The sequence below is a fragment of the Platichthys flesus genome, chromosome 2 (genome assembly GCF_949316205.1).
Source record: "Platichthys flesus chromosome 2, fPlaFle2.1, whole genome shotgun sequence".
NCBI classification, from domain to species: domain Eukaryota; kingdom Metazoa; phylum Chordata; class Actinopteri; order Pleuronectiformes; family Pleuronectidae; genus Platichthys; species Platichthys flesus.
This window is the reverse complement of record NC_084946.1, coordinates 20,634,328-20,651,452: the sequence shown is the minus strand read 5'-3', so window position 1 is coordinate 20,651,452 and position 17,125 is coordinate 20,634,328. Positions and strand designations below refer to the sequence as shown.

At 42.4% G+C, this 17,125-nt stretch overlaps 1 protein-coding gene across 4 annotated transcripts in view; it reads right to left on the bottom strand.

Annotated features, from left to right (window-relative positions):
* Positions 1-156: 156 nt before the first annotated feature.
* The window catches only part of arhgap9 (Rho GTPase activating protein 9), a 39,908-nt gene continuing 22,939 nt past the window's right edge, over positions 157-17,125 (bottom strand). For 2 of the 4 annotated variants that reach the window (XM_062405448.1, XM_062405456.1), the window contains 15 exons: positions 16,677-16,742; positions 14,364-14,510; positions 14,161-14,259; positions 13,720-13,781; positions 13,544-13,631; positions 12,988-13,083; positions 12,499-12,597; positions 10,679-10,784; positions 10,138-10,257; positions 8,986-9,084; positions 7,728-7,805; positions 7,356-7,409; positions 6,280-6,414; positions 3,799-3,904; positions 157-804 (listed from right to left, as the gene is read on the bottom strand). In XM_062405448.1, the coding sequence (XP_062261432.1) occupies positions 618-804; positions 3,799-3,904; positions 6,280-6,414; positions 7,356-7,409; positions 7,728-7,805; positions 8,986-9,084; positions 10,138-10,257; positions 10,679-10,784; positions 12,499-12,597; positions 12,988-13,083; positions 13,544-13,631; positions 13,720-13,781; positions 14,161-14,259; positions 14,364-14,510; positions 16,677-16,742 (1,542 nt within the window). In that variant the 3' untranslated portion in view covers positions 157-617. The remainder of the gene's footprint in view (positions 805-3,798; positions 3,905-6,279; positions 6,415-7,355; positions 7,410-7,727; positions 7,806-8,985; positions 9,085-10,137; positions 10,258-10,678; positions 10,785-12,498; positions 12,598-12,987; positions 13,084-13,543; positions 13,632-13,719; positions 13,782-14,160; positions 14,260-14,363; positions 14,511-16,676; positions 16,743-17,125) is intronic. The other 2 variants (XM_062405463.1, XM_062405471.1) reach the window with 2 other exon arrangements.

Here is a 17,125-nt window from a genome sequence, read left to right as displayed (position 1 = left end):
GATGCCGACACATCTGCACGCCCAGCTTGCCTTCTGCTTCTCTGCATAATTTACAGTTTACCTACTCTTACGCTGCAGGTCGGCTCTGTCGAACCTTCCTGCAAGAGGTGCTGCTGTTTCACAGTGAGATGGTTTTTGCTTTTTGTCAAACCCCCCCCCCCCCCCCCCCCCCCCCACCACCACCTTTCATCTCATACTTTGAAAAATAACTGGTTAAAACAAAGCTGGCTGAGGAGGCTGGAGGAGATTCATCACTTTGTATGGCTTTTTTTTTGTCATGATCAAGTCTGAAACATGAAGGAAAAGTGACAAGGAGGCGTCTGTTCACGCAGTAAAGAACTGCGGGGCTGGGCTCCACATTTGCAGGCAAAGGCACAAGTATTGCAGCTAAAAAGTTGGCTTGTTTTACTATTATTGTTTTCACATGGCTTTATATGGAGGCCAGATGTCATGATTAGCAGCTTTCTGTCCTGGTTCTTTTTACCCCATAATTATCTTTTGATGTGAAATCCATTTTACACCATATGAGTCAACAGGCGAAGAGGACAAACGCTGCACTACTTGTGCTTTCGTCTGATCTGCAGGAGCCTCCCCCCCAAAGCGCTGTCCGAAAAAGATCAAGGGGGGCCTCTCCTTCCAAAGATGTGGTCGAATTCGCTGAGGATGAGCTCCACCGCCTGGTTCTGGTAAACCATATTCACCGCCATGTTGCCGTTGTCCCTCTCCGGGCGCATCAGCGTCGGCCCAAACACAATGCCGATGTTCTGTGTGGTCATTCTGTTGGAATCTGACGTTTCCAGCACTCTGCAATGAATGAAAGAGAGAAAAATACTTTTCTTAATTTAACCTAAAACACCAAAAAACTACTGGATGGATTGTCATGACATTTCAAACAGAAACGAATAGATGATGAATGCTGGTGATTCAGTAAAACTTCTTCAGGAGACACCAGGCGGGTTACTTTTGTGGTTCAGAATGAAATATCACAGCAGAAAGTAAATGGACCAGTATACATTTTGGTTAAAACATTAATTCCCCATCATTCACTTGCAAACACAGTGTGGTTTGCAAATACAAACACCATTAACAAACTAATGCATTCCATTTTGCAAACACAAAACACATCTGACAAACTAATGCGCGACTTGTTTCTGATAAATTATACTTAAGAAACAAAAGCCCTTCAACATTTCATACATGAACAAAAAGTATATATTCTGCAAGTTCAAAAAATATATACCATTAGGACAAAACAAAATATCCTGTGACTTTTGTTACAAAGACCACACTGTTGGTCATGCAGAGGATTTTCTCACAAATATCCTCCCTTCACCACAACTGCAGGTGGCGCTGTGAGCCAAGTTGCAGGCACCATGAAGTCAAGAATCAAGAGATTGAATCCAACAGCGACTAACACACAGCATCACAATCAGACTGATAATCTGGGCAAGAGAATGACTAAAAACACAATCTCCTTCAATACTAACACACCTGAAAACACACATCATACACACTGGTCATGCACGTGACCTTTTATCTGCAGTTGGTTGCTTAGATGCAGTCGTCACATGCCGAGCTGGAGGTGCAGCTCAGTCCTCGCTCTCGTCTTGGTTGCCCCAGAGCTCAGGACACCACCTCCTTGGGTCTAATCATCTCAATGCATGGCTTCTCATATCACTGCTCCAGATGATACCAAACTATAGCTGTCGTCCCTGCCAGAAGACCCCCGCTAGATCTCGGCTTGTATGTCAGACAATTATTTTTACATGGATAGAAAAATGTATTTATGTCTAACCTAGCCAAAGTTGTGTGAAACGTGTGTGTATGATGACCAGTTATGCTTATCTGACCTTTTTGCATCTGCATCCTGGTTGGGCCGCCTTTGCAAACCATGGTTCTTTGCCCTCGACCAATGCAAAGGCCTTCTGGCAGGACTCCTATACATATACAGGAAAACTCAGATAGTCCAGAATGTGACGCCGCAACTTTGATCAGCCCATAAAGGCACATGTCACTCTGGTGCAAATTGATGTCCACTGGCCACCCATGGCCACCTAGATCATAATCCAATGGCTTTGGGCTCTGCACCCCACTACTTAAAACTCAATTATACAACCTTGTGCTTAGCCACTGCATTCCTCCAAGGAACGTGGTCTGGCATTGCCATCGTTGAACACAAGGACATCTCAGTATCGTTTATGGTTTTCCGACGGTGCTCCGAGCTTCCAAATGCTATCAAAGCTAATCCTCTCTTGTCCTCTTGAAGATCTCCGACTCCTCTCCTTCAGGTTTCCTGCTGTACTGAAGCTCTCAGCCACTTTGGATTAAAGTACCAAAGCTGGTCAAAATCTAAAATGGTCCAATAACAGCTTTATGCAAGAAACCTATGAAGCTGATGATATTTCAATTAGTCTCAACTGTACTTTGTTTTAAGTGCTAAAAATGTTAGCATGCTAACAGATGATAGGCTACTAAGGTCTTGACCATGATATACATTGTTAAGATATTAGCATTTAGGTACTAACTGTTACTGCTGTAGACATTAGTCTTGTTAAAGTTGATCTTTGGCATTACACGTGTATATACATGGTCAACGTGTGACATAAATCTTGCAAACTCAGGACTGAACCTTTTCAGTTTTTGCATGCATGTTCATGCGTTTGTGCATTTTTATAAAGTGGATACATGCATGTAAGTGTCCCGAGCCTGTATCGACCTATCCTGGTGTCTTTGAGTGTGTGTGTGTGATCTGGGGAGACTCAGGAATGGGTTAAAGCCACAGCATGAGGCATTCTTCTAAAAATGCCATTCCCACCAAGCCACAAAAGCAGCCAGCAATTGCTCAAAACTTCCACATTAAAAAGAGAGGAGGAAAAAAGAGAGAGAGAGAGGAGAGGAGAGAAAAGGGAAGAGAAAAAAAAACGTAGCGAACGAGGGAGAGGGCGAAGAGAGAGAAAAGAGAGAGGTTCCAGTGGTGGCGGCGGTGGTGTCGGTATGCCTTCCAGCAGACGAACCACAAGGCTCCCATGGGACCTTCGAGGCAAGGAGGAGAGCGGAGGGAAGGCACAGGGGGGGAGGGGGGGGAGGATGGAAGAGAAAGGGGAGGAAGAAGGGAGGAAGAGGAAGAGGAGAGTGAAAAGAGAGGGAAGAGGATAAAGAGGACTTGAGGAAACAATGGTGGAAAGCCAGCAAGAGAGGAGGCGACAGAGGTTGATTGAACAGGAAGATGATAAATGACAAACAGAAGGGGGGGGGGGGTGACAGCGGAGAGAAAATTAGAGAAAGACACAGAGTTGACAAATCCATGGGGCCCACCACACCCTGGCACAAACATCGGCCTCAGAACACGAACACTCACCCCTGGAGTGGAAGGAAAAACCCTAAGCGGTATAAAAACACACATTTTATGTACTGTAAAAGGAACTGGCTCACAAAACATTGTGCACCATTCATCTTCCTCCAGCCTTTTCATCTTCAGACGACCCAAACTTAACAACAGTGTGATCCTGGAGCGGAGCTGGCATGCTCCGAACAATCCCCGACAGAAAATCCCTGACATCCACAAGGGAACTACACCATCTTGTGGTCAGTATTAAAGGAAAGTTAGAAGCAGGAGATTTGATTTCCCCTTCGAGGGCATGTGGTTCATTCTTTCACCACCGAAATATGCCAGGGGGATATTCGGCCTCATGAAATAACCCTGGAACCATCAGGGCTGCGTGGAAAACAGAGCGGAGATGAGGACAGACACAACAGCAGATATATTTACTGCACATGGTTCCAATCCCGCCCTCTCACCGTCTGAGATGGCGGCACATGAACAGCAGTGTGTCGTGGTTCGGGGGGGGCAGGTTGAGCAGCAGACACTTCAGACGATCCACTTTGTCCATGTGGTCCGACATCTCTGCGACACAGAGCAACACACAGGTCAGATCGCAACGCATTACTATCCTTTGCATGATATCACATTCCTGTAATAGCATCCAAAAAGTGGATTTACATCCGTTAACTGGCATCACATCTTCTTTACGAGCCTTCAACATCTAATTCGATACAGCAGCTCGCAATTATCCACTATCACCACCGTGGTTTGATGAAGAGTGCAGACACATGAATACATTTACATTTTTACACTACTTTTTTTTTTCTTGATATGCAAAATGTCTTACTGAATGTAATCTATATTAAAATGCAGATTATTTCCTGTTATAGGGTTAGTCAAAAGATATCATGATTCACCATAGTATCAAAGAGGTCACGGCCAATTTGCTACTATTTGCTATCTAATTGAAGCACATAGATAAAGAGTTTGGAGATATTTTGCAATTTTCTTCATGTCAACGAATCCCATGAAAAGATCAGAACCTTGATAAGTGAGTGTTGTGTGTGAGCGTGATTTGGTTTATCCACTAATTCAACAGATTTAAATGGAGGCGCACTTAATAAAATCTCTTGTGGAGGAAAATCTTGTTTTCAAGTTTTCTTGAGACTTCAAGAGTCTTTAAGTGAAGCATGTATTGACTGCAGGAGAAAAGAGATGAGCACAAAATCAGGGCTGGTGTTGGTTACAGAGTTCACTTCGCCGTACTTTGGTGCGGCTCCTCCATTCCACGTTCCGAAGTGCCCCCGGGCGAGATACTGAACCACAAATTGGCCCTAACGGCTGTGCCAGAAGTGCGTGAATGATGTATGATAGAGAAAGTGCTGCACAAACTGGAGAAACACTGCATGAAAATGTGTGTGAATAGGAAATCTGTACTGTTACATGCTTTGAGTGGTCATTTAGAAAAACAGTATATAAATACATACCATTAACTATTTAACAATTAACTAGACAACAAATCCCCAGCGTTTACAGGTCAAACATAAGAATGTGAAAAAATCCAATTGGGTAAAACTCCTCACATCCAATCCTTTATATACATATTTATTAATATTCTACTGGAGATTCAATTTAATCCTAAAGAGTAACTCATGCTGTTTATTCCAACGACCCTGAGACTCGCAGTCACTGGGTGTTTGGGTGTTTCCCTTCCCAGTCTCTGTCTGTCTTATGTATGAGAGCCTCCTCTCTAACTTTGGTTGCTATGGTCACTGCAGATGGGAATGGACCAGATGTGTCTTGGGAGATAAACTCTGAGCTATGGTCTTCAGTAAATGAAATGTGAATGACCTCTTACGACCTCACTCACTGAAAACAGACAATAAAAGGGAAGTTATCCCACAGACACATTGCTGCCGCACACAATATGAATTGATAAATGAAACTAACTTAAATCTGAGGAGGATTTGTTATACAGAGCCTAAACTATATTTTTTAAGGCGAATACAGAATCTTTGTTAAGACATTTGTGGCACATATTTAAGATTTATGTCGTCAGTACGAGTGAATGGGTTGAGCCTTAGTGCCACAGGCAGGGTGGAGAAGCCTTAAAGTAATGAAAACCAACAAAAACAACACATTGCCACTTTTCTTCATTCATGGAATCCGCTGACAATAAAAAAAAAATATAAATAGAACAACACCAGCCTCATCCTTTAAATAAAGGTGTCAAAGTGTATTTACAATATGAATATGTGAAGATCTGTAATTTAAGTTTTCCTTTTTTTGCAGAGAAACCATCGCTTCATTTTAATTTGATGCAGCTCAATAAATTCCCGCTGTGTCAGGATGTAATTACTCTTTCCTCGCCTCAGAATTCATTTACGTTTCATCTCAGGAAAGCTTCATTTTCTTTTACACATCTTTGTCTTTATACTATAAAGCGGCTATAAAAATGTCTTTTTGTATCTTTAAAAATATATACTTATGTGTACGGCTTTGGAAAACATTTCAACCAGCAGTGTTGTGACTATTCCAAATAATACAGCGTCAGGGGAAATATAATGAGGTGAGATTAAAGTCCCCTGTGTGTGGTTTTTTGTGTGTTTGTATGTGTGTGTGTGTCGGTGGCCTCGATGTTTGAGATGCTGATCATGTCATTGCAGGAAATTGTTTTCATCTATAATCGTCCTCTCAGTCAAATTGAAGACGAGAAATATTTGGAATTGGAAAGAAGAACCATCTCACCTCATGTATAAATGATGTATACATAACTATTGCTGGTATTTAGTTCTAATTTCATACAAGCTTTGTACACCGTGATGAGATCAACCGACAAAGTTCTTTAATCTCTTTCTCAGACGGATCAAAGACGAGCGTCTCTGACTGATGCTCAGTTCAGGGGGAGGGAGTAAAAGAGAAGTGGAGCCTGATTGGGGCTGACGGTGGTCACTCACTGACTGTCTCCACGATGTCTGTGAAGAAGCCGTAGGGCACCAGAGGCTCGGGAAGCTCGCGGAAGAAAAGTTTCAAAGCCCCTGTGATGACATGGATGTCCTCCCACTCACTCGCGTCCAAATTCAGCTTCTCCTCTGAGAGACGGGGAGGGAGGGAGGGAGGGAGGGGGAGAGAGGATGAGGGGAACGGCGAGAAATTCAGACAGACAGGGTCAGAGGAAGTGAAGGAAAAGTGGGGCAACACGTGAAGGAAAGACAAAAGAGTTGAATTCAGAGAGAGAGAGAGAGAGAGAGAGACAAATAAGTGGAGTTACAGTCACGGCGTCGTGTAAACGGAGGAACGTAAACAGAGCGAGAATTCACGTCGGGGGCTGAGGCGGAACATGAAGGCTTGTAGCTGCAGGAGGGAGATAGAGATGCTCTGTGAGAGGAAGAGGAGACACGTGCACAAATCACACAAACACACACACAAGCACGCACACACACACACACACACACACACACACACACTATAAAAATCCAGGCCTGACTAGTGCTTCTCCAAATGGATCCAAAGAAAACAAGAGCTTTAATTTGACCTCGGTGTCAATTAGATAAATGGTTCAAATATATATAAAATATATATAAAAAACATGTGCATCACGTTTATGAAGAGAAGCGTTAGTCAGTGAGATGTTATGTGGGACTGGAGCGCCGCCGAGCACACACTGCACTCTCCGTTTCCTCCACTTGGTGGCAGCCATGCACCGTGCGGCGGCTCTCTGTACAACCTGCTCCCTGTTATTACATCAGAAAACTTAAAGCAGAAGAGCCTGAGGGACACACACACACACACACACACACACACACACACATTAAGCAAATGGTAGCACAAGCACCAAACTTTCAACGTTCAGTGCACATCGGCCCTACACAGCTCAGCTCGGCATGTTAGTCTGTATGTGTGTGTGTGTGTGTGTGTGTGTGTGTTTGACGGAGATCTGTTCGCATTATGCAACAAAATAATGCACAAGAAACAAGCAGGGGCCAGCACTTATACATGAAAGCCACTGTTCTCCTCGTCCGTCTGAATCTACCTTGTACCAACTCCACTGGGAACATGTATCGGCCGTCAGTAGTCACCGCTCGCTCTGCGGAAAACAGTTACTCAGTCAGCTTTTCCTCACTTCATCAAAAGGATGTGGTGCACTGGCAGTGAGAGAGGTATGGATTCCACACAGAGATAAAGAGGTGTGTGTGTGTGGAATGACTCATATTTAATCGTTGTGTACAATCAGAATAAAAACAGAGAGCATCAGGGAGGATTGTCTTGAATTGAAGTTTAAAAGAAAGAAGATGAATGGGATAACAATGTAATGATTTTTTCCACCTGCCAGAAAATATCAGCATTAATCATCACAAAGTGTTCAGTGTGACCCCCCCCCCCTCCTCCTCCCTGTCCTCCTCACCGTGGTTCACCAGGAAGCGGAGCTTCTGAATCACTGCCAGGTTTCCTGAGACTCTGTAGATACCATCGGTGTCCAGTCCTGCAATATGAGACACAAGGATGTAGGTACACAGACACGCAAACACACACAAACACACACCTACTAAATTTGTTCACTACTTTTGAATAACGTAAAGGCCCATTTTGGTCAAAACTAAACTTCCTCTAACACGACACGTGTGATGAGTTTCTGCTTTTCCCACGATAACGTATAATGACATAAAGGGAAGAACAAGTGAGCCTTTGTGAAACACTGATTGTTTCACTCTTGCAGTGAGCTTAGACTACACAGCTTCACAGTCACAAGGAGCCACTGAGTGACAGTTCATGCATCATGATAGGGTTATAAAGTACACAGCCTCACTCCAGCTTATTAGAAGATGTGTTAATATGCACCAGAACCGTGAATATAGTTTGTTATTTCCATGTTGTTGTGATTCTAACACATTTTCATTGGTCCAGGTTGTACGGTCCGTTTTCAATTTGACAGAAAGGAAAATATTTTGATATGATGGATTAGCTGTTTAAAACTCTTTGCTGTTTTTCTACTGTGATAATTTTTGAACATCTAGGGTTTTTCCTGTTAGCCAGACACAATTCCACCATTTTATGGCATGTTACATACTTTAAATTATGAATTGATCAATGAGATAAATACCAGATTGATTGATGATGAAAATAATTTTGAGCTGCCCCTCGATATTAGAAACCCTTTAAACTTTGACTCTAAGTAAAGATTCACTTTAATTGGGAGTGGGAGAAACATCTCTCCTCTATAGAGAGATACTTGTTAGTATTGAGCTGAAGAGAAATACTTCCTTTTCTACCACAGTCATTTGATACTATAGCTATGAGAACCATCAGGTCATCAGGTCGGTCACACCTTGACCGCAAATGTCTCAATCTGCAACTGCTCCCTAGAAATATTCAAATCATCAAAACTAAGTTTATAAAGCTCTTGTGATCAAAACCCCATTGAACAGATGTGAAGTAAATATTTACTTGCAGAACTGTTTCTAAACAAGACTCAATTTTCTCCAATATCACTTCTGTCTGGCAACTGTCATGATCTGTGCAGATTGAGTCGACTTTCTTTCTTGAAATGAAAAGAAGTTTTCCTGTGAATTTCAGTTTGATGATTTGCTCTGAACAGCAGGTGCAGAGACTGATGCTCCTTCAGATCCCATCAGCCGGAGCCCTCCCTCTGCAGTGACTCTTACCTCTCCTCTCCACGGCCTCGGTGCAAAGTCTGACGAAGCGAGGGACGTTGCTCTTCTCCCGCTCGCAGAGCATCTCCAGACGACAGCCGAACACCTGATCTGGAGAGTGGACACACGCACAGTTTTTGTGTTACTGTGAACTTTTCTTTTCTCACATAACAGACGTGATGTAAGCGCTAAAAGCTCACACGTTAATCTTAAGACAAGATGGTTCGCTGAGGCAGGAAAACCTATACGTTGGACTTTGCTCCCAGAGATGAAGGCTCACACTTGATGATGCAACTCAACCCCTGCACTGTATATATTCTATAGGGTGAAACAAATCATATGCAAGCCTTGAGTCCAGACTGGCTCTCTGATGAGGGCTCTAATGAACCTGGTTAGTCAATGAGCTCACTGTGCCCACCCATTCGATTATATCAGACTTTCCAAAATAGCAGCTGGAAAAGTCAGATATTTAGAAATCACCTGCAAATGAAAATACCCCCAAACAGCAGCTTTTTGCATTTAAGCTCAATTTAAGCTTAGAATATGGATAAAAACCTATAATTCAACATATTTAAGCTTTTCAAAAAGCTGCTTAAAAGGCCTATAAAAGGTTTCATCTACAGAGATGAAAAACCCAAACAACCTTCTATTTAGAGGCCAGAGAATATGATTCACATCCTTTTCACACTAACATTCCCCAGGCTTGTCCTGACCTGCACTCAAGGGGCTTTCCGGTCCACTTATATATTATTTGTTACTTTCAGATGACAGCCTGGACATAAAAATGGACTTCACTTCTTCTGACTCATTAAAAAAAACATGGAAAGCCCAGGGATTGCTCCAGCTTTTGAGAAAGACACATAACAGATGTCCTGACAGTGTTATCGACAGACAAGCTGTGTGAAAAACTTTTTACTGGACGAGAAGGAGAGCGCTTCACATCCTCGATTGATGAGGCATCACCACAGGATAAACACAGAACTGTGACGACAGCCGGCTTAAAGGAAGAATATCTACAACTTCACAACAAAAGTCCACTGGATAGATTTAGCTGTGAAATTCATGAGCGAGAAAAAGAGAACTTGTAAGTCCATTATTCACCGCCACTAAATAAAGGATACGAACGCTTTCAAATAGACTGAAGGCTTCAAAAAGAAATCTCACCTTTAATGAGGCCTTTCTCCTGCAGAGTCTGCAGTGGAGGTCTCTTCAGGATCAGCTTCTTCAGTCGCGACTTCACTCGCTTCCTCTCCGTGTTTTCCAGGTTGGACGACGAGCGAGGGACTGCGGAGGGAGGAAGGGAGAGGGTGGAGCAGAAGGAAGAGAAGGAGGAAGAAGAGGAGGAAGGGGTCAGTGTGGGGCGTTCGGCCGCGAGGCAGGAGAGCAGGTGAGAGGGGATGGTGGTGAGGATGAAGAGCGGCAGGGCAGGGCGCCGGCGGAGGTGAGACAGGACTGACGGGGGGATTATCTGCCAGGGGGGCCGTGTGAAAATATAAGTGGGCTGAATGGAGGAGAGGATGGAGGAGAGGATGGAGGGATGTAAAAAGCCTGTGTGGAAGTTTGAAGAAAACAAAAAGTGGCGATGATGATGGAGTGAGAGGTTGATGTGTGGAGTTGAGGACAGGGACAGGGTTCCGTGTGATGCTCGTGTGAAGGAGGGACGTCTGATTGGACCGATGAGCGGCGGCACGTGGTGAGAACTTACGTGCCGTTCTCCTGTCGTCCTCATCTCCGCTGTGGTCCAGCATCTCCACGCTGCCGGCTCGCCTCAGAGAGTACAGGAGGACATTGTCCAGCGGGTTTTCACGGTCCTGGGAGGACAAGAGCAGAACATATAAACATTATGCTACTCGGTGTCTATCTTGGATTAAAACTGGTCTACCGCTTCTCCTCTGCACACAGTAGCAGAGACGTATTTACATATTGCAGAAGTGGTGGTTTGACCAGAAAACCAAATGTTACTCTTAATTAGGGCTGTGAAATGATTAACATTTTTAATCAAATTAATCACAGGTTTCTATGGATTAATCATGATTAATCCCATTACCGATTTTCTCGGCATATTTTTGTGAAAATAAAAATGTTATGACGAAAGACAGATATATACATTTAACATGTTTTCTTTTTATATTCATAAATAAACAAAACAATGGTGCTGCAACTCAGCAGTTCTTTAGCAGTTGTCTTTGCTATTCCATATGGAACATTAATACAATCTTCATCCTAAACAGAAATCGGGCTTCTTAGCCATTGTATGGTTGAATAAAACTTTTTTATTTTCTTTTTAAATGTAACATAAATGACTTGAGCTTCTTAGCCATTCTTTTTATAGGATGGTTGATTAGGATGGATATTTTTTGTTAAACATCCATTAACCACACCATGACACAATCTAATGCCTCTCAAGGTCCTCTTAGCTAGTCATTATTTAGCCAGTTGGTGAGGCAAACTAACTTGTTCACATTCTATGACAGTAAAGCTGACCGCTTCTTTTGCCCAATGTGTCCTGCGAGTGAAGCTGGTTTGGCGCATTGCACTTGAACGCCCCTAGCCGACCAACGAATGCTTTGCGTTGCGGTGGTACTTTAGGCTGGTATTACTACTGTGAAACGATAACGTCTTCCCACAGAGTGTTCATATCACCTTGGTTTAGTTGAATGTTCGATCTTTGTTATTTTGGAACACGATCTTCTTGTCCAGAATGTCGTCAGGTTCATCAGAATTATCCATGTTGTTTGTTTGTTTGAATGACAGCTGCCGTCTGACTGGATTAGAGCGGCGACTAGTGCAGAGTGGGCGGAATTGTGGGTAGATTGGAAGGTCCTTGTGCGCATGCATTAATGCATTAAAAAAAAAAAAAAATCCTGTAATTTAATCATACGCGTTATGATTAATGTGTTAACGCTTTATTTTTCACAGCCCTACTTTTAATATAGAGCTACTAAGATATTTTGACCTATATTAGGTTTTTCTTTAAACAGAATTTAGTCTTTTGGTTAAATGGGGATAATCCAACAACCTGTAAACATTATTTTGTTAAGTGGAACAAAAACAGCAAAAAATCTTTAAACTCCGTTTTTGGCCTCCACCTACCTCGCTGAGTGGTAAACTGTGGTTTAACATGAGCCTTTTTCTTTTTAATTGGAAACAGGAACCAGGAGAACAACACTGATGAGTGCAGCAGTGACAAAGTGAAACTACTTTGTTTGTTCAACATTTATGACCAACATATGTGTGATTGGGACATTTTACAGTTTTCAGATGTTCAAAGGTTTTTTCGTCATCCTTTCACAATAAAATGAATTTACACGTCCCCTAAAGTGAGGCCGTTTATTTATATTGCATTGACATAAAAGACGATGAATAGAACATAAGACATTCAAATTGGAAAGAAAAGACGACGGAAAGGTGCGTAACAGTTTGCGTGTTTAAAATTCAGTAAAAGAGAGAAGGTTTGTGAGTCGACCAAACGGTAAAATACTTCTTTACCAAGTAGAACTCAGTGTGTGTGTGTTTGTGTCTCACCAGTCTGTCGATGACGCTCTGGATGGTTTTGTACCACTCTCTGATCAGAGAGTCCGTCTCCGACTGTAGGAGGAACTCATTTCCTGTCACTGTCCTCAGCTGAAACATCAACATTTCTAAATTTAGATATTAAACAATGAATTACTGTCCCCAAAGTTCCTCATTCAGGATTTTAATGTGTATTTTCCCGCTTCTATGGAATTTTCTATGATTCTGACGAAATTTTAACTCTGCCACATTTAACTGGAAGACTTTTTTCAGTGCTTCCTCTATGTCATCGTTGACAAGTGACCGGATGAAAGTACGCTTCCCACGTCCACTTCTCTCCTACATAAGGAATCTTCACTGACAGATATAATCAGACTGTGTTTTTCTACTCACTCCAACCATGTTCCCTCATATGTCGGTTCACATAAATGTTTTAAATAAAAAAAAAAGAAAGTTTGTCTCTAACCTGATTTTCTGTTCGTTATCCTACTTGTCTCTTACCTTGAAGACGTTCTTCTTGCTGGACAGCTCGTTGGCCCACTGCAGTTGTGCACCTCTTAAATCGACACTGCTCTCAGGGCGACTGTTTCCTGGTTTCTGTTTTTCAATAAACATGTAAAAGGTCCATATTTGTAACATTTTCTCAACATTCAGTTTAGAGGATTGATTTAAAAAATTTGATGTTATTTTTTTCGTATTTCCCCCTTTTTGATCAAATCATTCTTTCATAGACCAACGACAGGTTTGCATGATCACAAAAGCTGATGTCTTATAATTTGTCCTGCATTGACCCGTGAGGAGAAAGAAACTCCGACAAGAATTAGCTGATTGGATAAGTTGCCATTTATATTTTCAAAAGGGAACCTCATTTAGCAACATCGGCAATTCTGACATGACTCACACTTAGGGAGGGGATTTTGTAATCAACACATCATTGGCCTTATGCAATTATTTCCTAGTTGTCGAAAAAAAACATACTACAGCAAAAGTCAACTCTGTGACCGTAACCCTAACAATGACTTAAACCATCAAACAGGAGGTTTCTCTGAGCTCTTACCCAGCTGGACGGTGTCTGTGATTTAGGATCTTTGAAGAAAACCAGACTGTTCCCAACCAACACAACCCAGGACGGACTCCAGTTTTTCCTGCAACCCAACAGACAGGTGTGTGTTGCTCGGTCAGTATTTAGCCCCAAAAAAACATACTCCTTGTTTTTGATCCCTGTCTCCTCACCTCAGTTTCCGGCCTCCTTCTGCAATCTTTGTCTTGTTCAAGAGGCCGGCTTTCTCCAACTCCTGAGAGGAAGAGAAGCCCGACTATTCATTATCTCTCAATAATAATAAGAGTATGTGAGGACATGTTCAAATGTTAACAGTAAAGTGCAGTAGAGGGCTTTTCCTCTGTGAAATGCACTGCATCCTGAGCGAGCCCATTTAACTTGACTGTTGCATCATTCAAAGAATAGCGGGAGGGGAGCTGCTGTACAGTCTCCCACTGCGGAATGGCCCCGTTTAATGTGCAGGAGAATAGAATTAATACAACCAATGAAGTTGGATGCGTTGAGTATAATATATAAATACAGACAAACTCTCAGTCCATTATATCAAATTAATCAAGATATTGCACATGTACAGGTATATTCATTTGTGAAGTGAAGAGGCAGTGTGGTCTCACCGGTGTGCAGCCGTCGCTGTCTGGAGAGCTCTCAGGGGACGGAGGCTCCACCACGATGTTGGTCACGTTACAGGTGTAATCTCTGCACTGCTGGGCCAGCTGAAAAACAGTATATGGTCATTGCACCGGACCAGTGTTTCCATCCGCTCTCCACTTGTCTCACGGCTTACGAGCTTGTGTGTATGTGCTCCGGAGGCGAGTACCTTGCCATTCTCAGGCAGGATCATAGATTGGGAGTGGTTGAGCTGCTGCTTGGCATCATGCATGGAGGCAGAATTACAGCACTTGGCACCCGCATTGCTGAATGCCGTCATGCTGAGGGTTTCGGAGGAGGCTGCACGCTGCATGCTCTTTACAGGGGTTAAAAGGTCAGGGTCACAGGTTTGGGCCAGAGGTGGAACGGACAGACAAGGGAGAAGCATTGATTTATTATACTGTATGCCAACAGAGAGAAAAATTCAACCTACTCCCATTTGACTAGTTTTCCACATAATAACTTTAAGCAGATGTTCAAAGATATATATATATATATATATATATATATATATAGTATATTTATATTATATTAACCAAACATTTTCGTATTTAATTGAGTTTCTTGCCTTAAGTAAACAGAATACAACAGAACAATGAGCCTAATTTCCTAAACAATTGAAATTAGAAGTAAACAACAGCAAGGAGCAGCACAAAGGTCAAACTCATCATGCAGTTTCTCCCCCGATTTCTTCTGAGAGCTTCTGAGATCAGTGAGCTTTGCAGTCTTAATACAAACAATGCATGAAAAGCCTGGAACATAAGACGGGAATAAAGGATATTCAATCTTCAGTCTGCACGGAACTTTCCGTTTCTAATCCGCACTATGAAAAAGTACCATACATTGTGGTTGCCTTAACAGTATATAATTCAATAGAATACTGTAAGTACTGACTCCACATAAAAGTATTTTGTGTCCGTTGCTATATTGTTCCGATCCATTCATTGAACTTTTCACTCTATGTTACGACTAAGATAAAGACCTTCTGACTTTAAGTCCTCAAGGTCATGTTTTGCTGTAGTGGATGTGGATGATAAGGAAATGCACTTTGATGCTGTGTCTCTGACAGGCTTAAATGTATCAATTGGGGTCACTAAATGCCGGTTTGAAACTCATTCACCTTTAGATTTTTATGTTTACGTTTTGAAGAATCGGTCACCATTTGCTTCAATTGAATCTAATTTGGCTGCAACGCTGTTCACAAGTGAAACTCCAGGAGTGCTTTGTGGACTCAGACATTTCACCCACCCCTCCTTTATAGTGGTGAGTAGATAATGAGTGAATATACATTTTTCGGTAAACTACACCTTTAAGCTGCAAGTTCACTGAGGGTGAACAATGCAGCAGCCCTTCATTAGAACAAACAGTAATTGATGAGCTGCAAATGAAGCATGAGAAACGTCAATGACCTCAAGCATCGGTGCTCATCATGAGAATTCTGCCCATTAGCAGATGGAGACAAAATAGTTTCCTTAAAAAGTTCCACTAGTTTTGCTTGAGTTCCCGGGAACAGATGAGAGACAGATTGTCACAGAAACAATGATGCATACATGCACACGTTTGACATTACATGCAAAACGTCTACGCTTACAATCCCATGCATATGTAGAATGAATCATCTCACATAAATTCACATATTCACACAAATAACATTTTTGCAGCAACAGCCATAATTTAGTACCTTTGTGATTCCCTGTAACCCAGTTTCAACAATCAGACTAAATATCCCTCCTAATGTTTGCCATCTCTTCATGCAAGGCGGATTAGCACTGAGAGCCAAATCTGCTCCTTTGCTAAGATGAGGCCTTTAAAAGGGCTTTAAACCAAGCGCACCCACACCCCACTGTGATGCAACATGTTGCAGTAAGGGGTGCTTGGATAACAGCCTTTCTTTTTACACCATGAGTTGCTATTTCACCACCTTCATATACATAAACGCTGATCTCTGGGAATCTAAAGAGCATAGCTGGCAGTATTATAACGTATTTTGCAGTAATACAGTGGAAATGCAGTTTTTGCAAATCTAAGGACTCAAGTTCATTGATTTTCATGAGGAAAATACCCTCCATCAAAAGCCCTTTAAGCGCTGACAAAACACTTAGGATTACCTTACCACAGCCGACATGCAAACAATAGCAGGAGTTGCCATTTAAGTATTTTTTTTTAAGCGCAATAAGCAAAGCAACCTAAAGATATCCACGTCCAAGTTCTCGTGTTGTATGAGAGCAGAACATGAAGCAGGATTTTCTCTAATGCTGTGACAGAGGCAGGATGGCACATAAAGCCAGCAGAGATCTCTGGTGTCCTGATTTGTAAAACAAATGCATGATGCTGTGTAGACAGAATATGTATAGCTGGTGCAGGGTTTTCTCTGTTACTTTAATTTTTTGACTATTGTTTTTTTTTTTTACAAGGTTAGAGTCAAGGTGAATGAGACGGCCTCTGGCTATGAAAGAGTGCAGCAGGTGGAGGAGAGTTTCACCTGTTTCATCTGCCAGCCACAGTCATTTTTCCTCTGGTGGCTCCCGAAAAGCACATCGGATGACAGCTGGTGAGAGAGAGACAGACATGAAGAAGAGTGATGCAGGGAGATAAACACAGGAAACACACATGAACAGACACCATTTATATTTAATGCAAATCTAAAACACAAGTCGTCTCAATTTTCGGAGTAATCGACCGGCAGAAAAGATCTGAGAATGTTTTAACTTGGGGGAAACGAGAGTCGTCTCTATTTGTGCAGCAATAAGTCTGAGGCAGAAGGACAGCAATTTGGGTAAATTACACACCCACATGAGCAACAGGATGCTGACAGATTATCTGTTACTTCAGGCAATGAGGCCCCGGCTAACTGTCACACCATCAGTGAAACCTCTCATCACCCCCTCCCCCCCACACCATCCTGCCAGGCCAAAATGCTCTTTCATTCGC